The following is an 11,021-nucleotide window of genomic DNA, read 5'->3' on the forward strand; positions in this document are numbered from 1 at the left end:
CTTTTCCAATTTGGATGCCTTTTATTTCTTCTTCTTGTCTAATCGCAATGGCTAATACTTCCAGTACTATGTCGAACAGGAGTGGCGAGAGTGGGCATCCCTGTCTTGTTCCTGTTCACTGTTCCATTTTCTGTCTCTTGAGATAGTTTTCAGCCTTTTTTTTTTAAAAAAATCTTAATTTCTTCATGAATGAAAGTCAGAAAATGAGAAGAATCCATGTAATAAACCTGTGATTATTCATTTACAATTTATATCTTTCTTTGTTGCTTACTTGAAACATTTTCATAAGAGAATTATATTTATGACAATTCTAGTAATTATATATTGTCTTACACTATTATTTAAAGATGTCTTTCGAAATTATATATTCATTCAACAAATGATTTTCTGTTTGGGGACTTTTAGAAATTTTTTCTGTCTACAATGTATTCTACTGGGAATACAGCTGTGAAGAAAGCAGAGGAAATGCTGCCTTCAAGGATTACATATTTTAGTTGGGTCAAAGACATAAATAAAAGTAAAATATGTAATATGTCAGATGGTGATAAGTTTTAAGGAGAAAAACCAGAAAAGACAACATTTCGCATCTAAAATATTTTTTAAATATTTAAAAAATGTTTTCAATTTGTAACAACTATGTGAAGGGAAAAATGCTTCAGTGAAAATTCTATTGAACTCCCAAAATAATGTAGCAGTCAACATTTTTTCTTTTTCTGGAATACACAGGCAGATTTTTGAGTGTCACTTGGATTTACAGAAAATCTTAGCTATCCACATCATCGCAATAAACTGTATTTTGCAAAATAAATAAATACATTTATTTATTTATGCTTGAAAATTTTTTATGCATTTCAGAATAAGGGTGTGCTTCTAAATAGGGACCTTTCATAAATTCACGTGGAACCATACTGTAGCCATTTTTAGGCATCTCTTTTAATCAAGAGACCTTTCCTCTTCCAATCTTCTATTTCTTTATCTCATATGGAGCCCTCTCCCTTGCTACTCAATTTTTGGTCCAGAGACCAGCCACATAACTTGGGAGCTTGTTAGGAAGGCAGACTCTCAGAACCTGCTGAGTCAGAATTTCATGTAAGATCTCCAGGCGATCCGCAGGCTCGCTGAACTTCGAGAAGAACTATGGTAAGCCATTTCTAATTTCAACTTCCCCTTGCCCTTGAGAATGGATTTTATGATTAACATCCTATAGGGGTTGGAAGAGGAAATCTGGTAAACAAGGAAATCAAGATGGACAGTTCCCTAGCCTGTGACCATACAGTCTTTTCATAGGTCATGTCGACTTAAGAAACATCCAAACCTATAGAGAATTTTTATGAGTTTGAGCCAAACTGACAATTGCCAGGATGCAAAATCTCAATAGATTGAGAAAATGCTCTGAAGAATGCCAGTTTTGCAGTTTATTTTGTACATTAGAATAAAAGGAGGAGACTTCAGGACGGAACATGAAATCCATTGATGGTAGATTAAGGGGGCGGGAGAAAGCAAACCAGGGAAATCTCTGGGACTGGATAAAAAGGCAAAATAGAGAAACACATACTTCCTTCACATTGGTGGGTACAGGAAAGTTAGTAATTAACTCTAGAGATGGTATTCGGGGAATAAGCTAACAGGGAAGGTTCTGTGATTGTGTGCTCTCATGCCTGGGTTGTGGCTTGAGGGATCTGGAGAAGAAGATTACGCTGACATGTTATCTTAGATGCAAAAAGATAATAAACAGGCTTACTTGAGGTAAAGATTGACCTTTGTCAAGGAAGCTACAGGCCTAGAATGTGACTACCCACCATGACTTGCTTTCAGTTAGGAATTTTTATGTTCAGACCATCCTATGTGGTTACTTGAGTTTCTAAGGCCCACATGCAGACCCCCCTGAGCTTGTCAGGTTTGGTTTGTGGCCCCGTTTTCATTCACAGTCGGTTTATCACAGGACATGTTCAGCATGTTGCTGATCAAGCATTTTATCATCTCCAATTCTGGTGATGAAAGGCAAACTCTGAAGATCTGTGATAGTAAAGGCTTGGTTTCTTGTTACAAAAATGTGTGGCAATTCTAAAGAGAGTATGTTGTTGAAAATGGAGATTCGATAATTAATAGTTTGTCCTGCTATATTTATTACCAATCTAAATATTAAAAGGCTTAATTTATGTTAAAATATGATTTTGGAATTTCCTCTAGCAGCTCCAAGTCTCCCTACAAGTTCCTAAAAGTTCCATGGTCAAATTAATTTGGGAGATCCTGTGTACTATGTATTTCATTAAATCTAACACTTTATTGGTTGTAAGAAGCACAATTTATGCATCTCTAAAAAGGAAAATCCTGCCAATTTGTGATATGCCATCAATTTTAAGATGCATTCTGATTTCAAATATGTTAAGATGTAAAAATTTTACATGTTAAATCAATGAAAGTTTACACACAAAGCATGTTAATTTATTAGCATTTTAAAAGTTTTCCCCAAATTCTGTAGTAAAGCTATCCCTTTAATTTTATTTAATGCATTATTTTCAAATGTGTATAATCATGGAATTCTTTTTCTAATGGTAACAATCAGAAGGGCTGGTGTTACATGTAACTCACTTTAGGAAAAGCTGTTTTAGGAAGTAATTAAAAATAAAGGATCTAAAAATTCTAAATGTTGTAAACCTGATTTTTGGAATTTAATTTCTGAAATTAAGAAAAAAGTCTCAATAAAAACTTAGATAGTAAAGAAAACAACTCTGTGGAATTTGTTTTTCCTAACATTTGCCATTTTCTTTTACTGAAGGTGTTGGTATTAGAGAAGTTATGTTAACAAATGGATGCCCTGGAGGTGAATCTAAGTGCATTGTACGGGTGGAAGAATGTCGTGGACCAGTAGACTGTGGCTGTGAGTTGGACTCTGGAGGGAGACTGAGGGGGGAAGAGTTTACTCTGGGGAAATACTTTAACTTCAGGTTGTCATGAGTGGAATTGACATACTGAAAGGAAATCATAAGAAAACTTAAAATTCCATTTCTCAGGACAGTTATAGCTCTGAATAACTCTCTGCTGTTACTTTACATTTTTTCAATGTCTAAAATTTAACATATATTTTCTGCAATACACTGTAACCTTATTGTACTCAGGCTCTGTGGTCAAGGCTGTCCTATAGCAAAATACTGTTGACACTTTGGTCATGACATTTTATCAGTAGATTGGTACACCCTAAATTTTAAGTGATGTTCTATATCAAATTACACAGTGCTGAGATTTCATTATCTCTTATGGGGTCCCTAACCAGTAAATTGGAAGCCATGAGTAGATCTCAAAGTATATTAGCTCATTGAGTTGGTTGCCCTTACTATTCCTCTTCTCCACAGTTTATTTTACTGAAGGAGCAGATAGCTATGGAGTCTCCTACCTGCTTCTTTTGGTGACTTTATCTTTGCATCCATCACTCCTCTCTGATCTTCTACACTCAAACTCTAAGTCTGATAACTTCTAGCATAGAATTTATTTTAAAATTGGAGGTGGTTTTTAAAAGTAATATTATTTATAAAGCAATTTACAATGCTCTATGGTATTTTTGTATTTAATTTTTCTTTTTTCAGGGGGTAAACCAATATCAGAAAGTCTTGACAGTGTGAAACTGGCCTGTGTTCATACAGCTCCTGAAAATCGTTTCAAATATATTTGGAAAATTCTAAGGCCAGAGCAAGTGAGTAATGAGTGTAATTTGGTGCTTTGTAGTGAGTGATAAAATTTGTTTACCAGTGCTTGATGACTGCCAGAAAACTCTCTTTAAAAGCAGTTTGAAAAAATGAAGTTAAAATCATACAGCTTATTATTATTAGGATTTAATTTTTTTAATAATTTATAAACATGTGTTTTAGGATCAGCTATTAACAGAACTTAAAAACATTCATTTTATACAAATTATTTTATTTTGGAAGCAAGGTTTTCAATGTATATATAGGAAGGTTTTCATTGTCATATATATTTCATTGTCAAGGTTTTCATTGTCATATATATTAATGACAACAGTAGCTAACATTAACTGAGGGCTAATTAAGTGTCAGACATACACCAAATGTTAATGTTTCTTTTAACCCACATAACAATCCTATGAGGTAATTCCTAACATTATACCCATTTTACAGATAAGAAACTGAAATGCTGAGAGTAACTTGCTCTGGGTCACACAGGCAGGAAATGGTAGGATTGGAACTTGATGTCTAGACTGTCTGACTATGAAATTCATGTGCATAATTAGTTACTGCCCTAGACTGAGAGATAATGGCTCCTTTTTTGTTACAGGAAATAAAATTATTTCCTGATCTTAAGTTTACATGAAAAATGTTGATACTTCTTTTCTTTTAAAAAGCAACCCGTTGTACTTGCAAATGATTCAGCAATCCTAGAAGTAAGCAGGCCAATTCACCCCTTGGATTATGAGTGCGATACCTTCGAGAATAATGAAATAGTAGCATCTCTTAGATTCACAGTCTATACCTCAAATGGTAAGTGCCCAGCAATATTTTGGTTTGCTTATCTCAAACTTTAGAGAGCATCAAAATCACTTGGAGGGCTTCTTGACACACAGATGGCTAGCCTAACCCACAGAGTTTCCAATTCAGTTGATCTTGGGTGGGGTAGACAAAAGAATTTACAATTCTAACAAGTTCCCAGGTGCTGCTCGCAGACACCATAGTTTGAGAAACACTGGTTCAGATCATTTAGACTTTTCTACAAGGTAGTGCTTCATTTCTTTTTCACAAAGTACAGTTGGATTTTCCTCACTTTGGGAAACTAGTGTATTCCTGAAATTTCTCCAAAGAACAATCCTGTAACTTGGATTATATTTTTACTTTTACTTCACCACAAAAGTGAAAATGTATACATGGAGTTCTCATGAATGCTTATAAAAATTTTGTACAATAAAATGAAATTAAGAAGCATTATGTCAAGGCATGTCTTTTTAAAAATTACCCATTTGAAGAAAACATTTTTTGACAAAACAATAATAATAGCCATCAATATATGTCACAAAAGGCAAATCTTGTTCTGAACATCATTTCACAAGTTAAAAACTGCTTTCCTTGTGAAATGGATCCATGTGCATGTCCTTTTAATTTAGACTATGATATAATTATTTCCTTTAGTTCAGTTGCTCTTAACCATTTTTATTGTTGTTGTCATCTTTGCTATTGGGAAGTGGAGGTTTTGCCGCGACCTGCAGTACTGGGTTCAGGATCTGAAGGAGGGGCTGATGTACAAAGGAAAATTCTAGACAAGAAATATGAATTATTAAGGGGTGGTGGCCAGGTGGTGTGTCTTTCATGAAAAGCACACTGACTTTGACCTGGTCTACTATTTATTTACTTGAATACACATTTGCCCTTTAGCAATGCATACAGGCATATCAAAGGTAAAATTTGGTAAACAGTAAAAGGATTGTCAGGTTAAGGAATTGCCTTGAGCCACCACTCTCTCAACAGACAAGGTGCTTAGCGTCAGCCCTGCTAATGCCCAAGGTCTATTGGCCTTCCGCGTTCCTTGGTGCACTCTCGTGACAGTATCATCAAGTGGTGGCTTCCCGCAGGTTTGGTCACAGGATTTTTTAGAATCCAATTAAGGCTCAGGAGGCTTTTACCAGAAAAATGCCCACATATACAATCATGCCAAGAGTTACCTGTGATTTTAAAGGGAGTTCATGGATTTCTTGAAGGTATTTCTTAATCCCAAGTAAAGAATTTATGCTGTAGTCTAGAGATACCATGCAACATAGCACCCTTTATTGAATGAAAACAAGCTAAACTGTTTGGGGATGGTTTTTTGAAATAAATTATTTATAAATTTCTTTGATATGTTGTATAATGTCTTTAAAAAACATCTTTCTTGTGAAAGCTAATAATCTTACTCCAGTTGTTATTGAAAGGATAATTTAAAATGTATATTTTTTTATTTCAGAGAGAGAAAGGGAGAGAGAGATAGAAACATCAATGATGAGAGAGAATCAATTGGCTGCTTTATGCACTCCCCCTACTGGGGATCAAGCCCAAAACTCAAGCATGTGCCCTGACTGGGAATCGAACCAGTGACCTCTTGGTTCATGGATTGACACTCAACCACTGACCCACACCGGCTGTGTTAAAAGGGTAATTTTAATAAAGTGCTAAAAAAGGCCAAAGAAGACCAAACATTATCAAAATAAAATTTTTCTCAATGAGTTTTGTTCAGGATATTATAGCTATCAGAGGGCATTCTTGGTTTTTGTCCCCTTTCTTGAGATGTTAGGACATCTCAGTAGTTAGCTCTTCCCATGACTAGAAGGTGACATGCATTTGACAGTACATAAGTAAAGGCCTGGAACACAGACTCCATAATGTCAGTCCTTAACTGAGATAGCAGAGCTAACTATGTCTTCTCAGTTTAGGGCTGGTGGGGTAGCTCTGCTATCTCAGTACACGCACTGGTTAATTGATAAAATGTTTTCAGAACACTTTGGATCTATTGGTTTCTTTTAAAATGACAATTGGATACACCACTGTGACAGACCCTTTGGGTTGTTTGGACATCAAACAAGTGTATTGGTTATAAATGTCCACAATATGGTACTGGCTTGAAACAAATACATAATTCAAATATTTTAGGGTAAATATTATTTAGTTAATGAAAATGTCCCATCCATTCCCTTATATATCAGATTTTTCACTTCTACAATAGTTGTCCTTCATAATTAGGCATTGTCTTGGCTTGAATTGTGTCCCACTAAAAAGATACTTTCAAGTTCTAACTCCCAGAACCTCAGAATGTGCCCATATTTGGAAATAGGGTCATTGCTGATGTAATTAGTTCAGTTAAGATAAGGTCATACACACTGGAGTGGGACTTTAACCCAATATGACTGGTGTCTTTATAAGAAGAGGGAAATTTGGACACAGACAGACAGAGAGAGCGAGACAGAAGAGAATGCCATGTGAAGACACAAAGACACATGAGAAAAGGCAGCCATGAGAAAACAGTCAGAGACTGGAATTATGCTGCCCCAGTCGAGGAACATAGGGGCTTCCAAAGACTGGAAGAAGAAAGGAGGGGTCCTCTCTCAGAATCTCTGGAGGGAACATGGCCATACCAATACCTTGTATTCAGAATTTTAGCCTCCAGAACTATGAGACAGCAAATTTCCTTTGTTTTTAAGTTAACTAGTTTGTGGTACTTTGTTATGGTGGCTCTGGGAAACTAATACAAACATAAGTTTAGTTTTACTAAAAAAAATTCAGCCTATTTCTTTATTAGAAAATTTCAAGAGGAAATGCAGCCTTTTTAGTTATTAGATTTAAAAGCAATCTAAGTGATCCTTGTGGGAAGACCCCCATTGAAATGAACTAAAATCTTCATACCCTCACTCTCTACCTTCTTGGCTAGTATTGCAGGGTCATAGATAAATGGAAGGGAATTTTGCATTTCTTTTCAGGTTTTAATCCTACAAGGTGTCTTTTTTAAAAAATATATATTTTATTGATTTTTTACAGAGAGGAAGGGAGAGGGATAGAATGTTAGAAACATCGATGAGAGAGAAACATCGAACAGCTGCCTTCTGCACACTCCCTACTGGGTATGTGCCTGCAACCAAGGTACATCCCCTTGACTGGAATCGAACCTGGGACCCTTGAGTCCACAGGCCAACGCTCTACCCATTGAGCCAAACCTGTTAAGGCTCCTACAAGGTGTCTTTTATTTGAGCTTAAAAAATCCCACGGCTTTTATAAACCTAAAATTAGCAAAACTGAAATTATTTTTAAAATTCAACAATGTTGGAATGTAAATATGTAACTTCTCTATCATATTTGGAACTATTTAGTGAGATCACTAAATTGAGTGCATAACTGTAGAACTACTAAGGAAAATGGAATACTATACTCCATGGTGTTTAAAGAATAGAAAGAAAAATTCAGACAAATAAGCTGTTGAGGTTGCTCATATAGGAGATTACTTTGGATAGATTGATACTTACCAAAATTAAAATATTAAAATATGTAAAACATAGCTGCAGAAATCATTAAACCCCCTTAGACATTGGTATGATTCAGCAGTTGCATCTGGTCCTTTCCACGTAAATCTTTTATGATTCTATGATTTAGGAACCAGAAAGAGCCACAAGAAAGCTATATAATTCACAATGTAATACTTTATGTAAATTGGCTTTTCACCAATTTATAATGCAGCAATGTTATAACACATATGGTAGACTGGCTTTGTCCTTTTAATAGCCTTATGTTCATAAAGATATGGGAGAGAATGCCTGATTTAAAAGTGGTGTGTGGGTATTTGTATGAAAAAAAAATGAGCTTCAACCACTGTCTTACAACATATATAAAAATCAGAGATGTATCATAGTCTTAAAGGTAAAAGTCAAATCCAGAAAGCTTTAAAAAGGGAAACATAGAACATCTGCATAATTCAGGAGTAGGCAAGGGTTTCTTGGACATGACTCAGAAAACCAACACCGTTAAAGGAAACATTGATCAATTATGCTTCACCAAAACTAAAAACTGCAGTTCATTAACAGAAATCATTATAAAAATGAATAGGCAAGCCAAAAATCCGAGAGAAAGAAATTTATAAAACGTACAATTAATACAATCAGTTTAAGAAAAGGTCTTGCAGTGTCTTGGAAAGCTAAGCATACCTCTACCCTATGACCCAGCAGTTCTACTCTTATGTATTTATCCAAGAGAAATGAAAATGTCTGTTCACAGAATGATTTCTTCAAAAAGGTACATAGCAGTTTATTTATAATAGCACCAAACTGGAACAGCTTAGATGTCTATCAATAAGAGAATGAGTAAACAAATTGAGAGATACTACTCATTAATAAAAAAGAAAAAAACTCAATAAAAAAGAAAAAAACTTGGTACATGTGCAAATATGGGTGAATCCTTAAAACATTATATTGATTGAAAAAGTCCTACATGAAAGGGCGAGGGCTACACCCTCCATCTTGCCCCAGGGTCAGGGCTACGCCCTCCATCTTGCCTTGGCCATGTGCTTGGCAAGGAGCTTCTTCCCGGAAGTCTAAGCCTCTGCTAGCCACACCCAGGAACAAGACACCGACTTGCGCCTGGCCAATCGGCAAGGCCACAGCGCTTTCTCCTCCCCTTACTCCAACCCCCTATAAAACCCCGCTCCACAAAGAGTTCTCGCTCTCTCTGCTTCCTGTCGCTGCGTCGGCAAGGTGGGGGAGCCGAGCTAGCTCGAATAAAGACTCTTATGCTATTGCATCGGACTGGCTGGCTCCCTGATGTGGGTTCTTGGGGAACCTGAAATCTGGGCATAACACTACACAAAAGAATACATAGTATACGTTTCCATGCCTATGAATTCTGAAACAGGCAGGACTAATGGGTGGTGGAAAAGAGAATCAGGACGGTTGTTGCCTCTGGATGATAGGGCAGGGATTAACTGGGAGGGGCTCAAGGGCACTTTCTGAGGTATAGCAATATTCTGTGTATTGATAAGGGTTTAAATTGCATGTATGTGTTTGTATATGTCAAAAATAAGCAAATGTACATTTAAGATCTTTGTGCAATTTATTGTTGAAATTTTACCTCAGAAGAAAAAAATATAAAGAATATAAAAAATATAAACTATAGTTAATGATATGCCAGTTGAAGAATTTTGCTGGGAAATGCGCAGACATCAGTAAATTATGTTGAAATGCATTAAAAATACAGGATGGGACAGAAGGATGGATAGACGGATAGTAAAACGTTGTTGGTAGTGTCTAGGTGGTAGGAATACATAATGTTCATGGTCAAAGTCTTTCAACTTTCTGCATGTTTGAAAAGAACATTTCAAACATGCAGAGCAAGTTAATTAATAACTTTCCATCCACTAATTCTTTCTGTATATTTCTAGAGTTACTTTTCAGATATAAAGTTTCCATTTCCTTTTTCTGTCAGTAGGAATAATCATCAGATATATGTATGTTTTTTTCTCTAGAATTGCAGATGAAAAGATCAAAAGGACCGGACACTGATGCAGTGCTGGTTTTTGTGCTGACCATAGGAGTTGTGATGTGTATATTTGTGATCTTTGTGCTGATCTTCATAATTATAAACTGGTAGGTGAAGGACTGAAAGTGAGTCTCCCCCTTGATTGATGTCCATCTCTCTGCCCCTCCCTTGTCCCATGAATCCAAAGCTCTGTCCATGTCTCTCACCTGTGTCTTCAAACTGCCCAACTCCTGCGACTGTCCTAGTACAGTCTGCCTAATCTCATGACTTGTTTCCCAGTCATGAGAGAGCAGTCTTTACAGTTTTACATAGTAGTTGCTTTAAAAAGTCTGTTGAATGAATATTTGTGCTGTCCAGTTGTAGTTATGACAACCCCCAAAATTGGTTATTGTAACCTACCAGTGCAGTTATAGGAGAATATTTCCAATACCTACATGAGTATTATACCCTGTTACATCTGAGGGCTCTGCTGTTGCAATGCAACTGATGTACCGCCAACTAAAAATAAATTGTGACTAAGGAGGCTTTTCTATACAGACAAAAGCAAAACATAAATCTATTTTTAGTTTTCATTTCACATAAAAGATTTTTTTGTTTTTGTTTTATCTCCCAGGGCGGCAGTAAAGACTTTCTGGGAAGGAAAAGTCTCAGGGACTGAGGTACGTTCTGAGCAGACTTCAGTGAAAGGCAAAGGGTCAGCTTCTCTTGAACGATCACCAACAGGAATGCATGGACGTGAAGATGATGCCCTGAGCGAGTGGAATGATTAATGTGTAACAAGCCAAAGGAGAGTAGAGCATACCAGATTCATTATTATAAAAATAAAATATATAGTGAAATACTTTAATAATATTGCAAGTGATTTACCACAGTCTGAAGCTAATACAGTGTGAGCAGGGGCTGTTTTAATTAGTTCTTCTTTGTGGTAGACTTATAAAAGACTCTTTTTAATTTGTTCTCAACATTTACCATTTCAGGTAATCACTTGGTAACATTTATCTAGAGATACAAACACACAAACTCTTCCCA

The 11,021-nt window shown here is 36.1% G+C and overlaps 1 protein-coding gene across 1 annotated transcript in view; it reads left to right on the forward strand.

Moving 5' to 3' along the window:
• Positions 1-10,779, forward strand: part of SPACA1 (sperm acrosome associated 1) — a 23,999-nt gene extending 13,220 nt beyond the window's left edge. The window contains exons 4-8 of the mRNA XM_014530131.1: positions 2,780-2,881; positions 3,585-3,691; positions 4,358-4,493; positions 9,979-10,099; positions 10,606-10,779. Of these exons, the coding sequence (XP_014385617.1) occupies positions 2,780-2,881; positions 3,585-3,691; positions 4,358-4,493; positions 9,979-10,099; positions 10,606-10,762 (623 nt within the window). The 3' untranslated portion in view covers positions 10,763-10,779. The remainder of the gene's footprint in view (positions 1-2,779; positions 2,882-3,584; positions 3,692-4,357; positions 4,494-9,978; positions 10,100-10,605) is intronic.
• The last annotated feature ends 242 nt before the right edge of the window (positions 10,780-11,021 follow it).

The sequence above is a fragment of the Myotis brandtii genome, unplaced genomic scaffold (genome assembly GCF_000412655.1).
Source record: "Myotis brandtii unplaced genomic scaffold, ASM41265v1 scaffold1171, whole genome shotgun sequence".
Taxonomy (NCBI): Eukaryota; Metazoa; Chordata; class Mammalia; order Chiroptera; family Vespertilionidae; genus Myotis; species Myotis brandtii.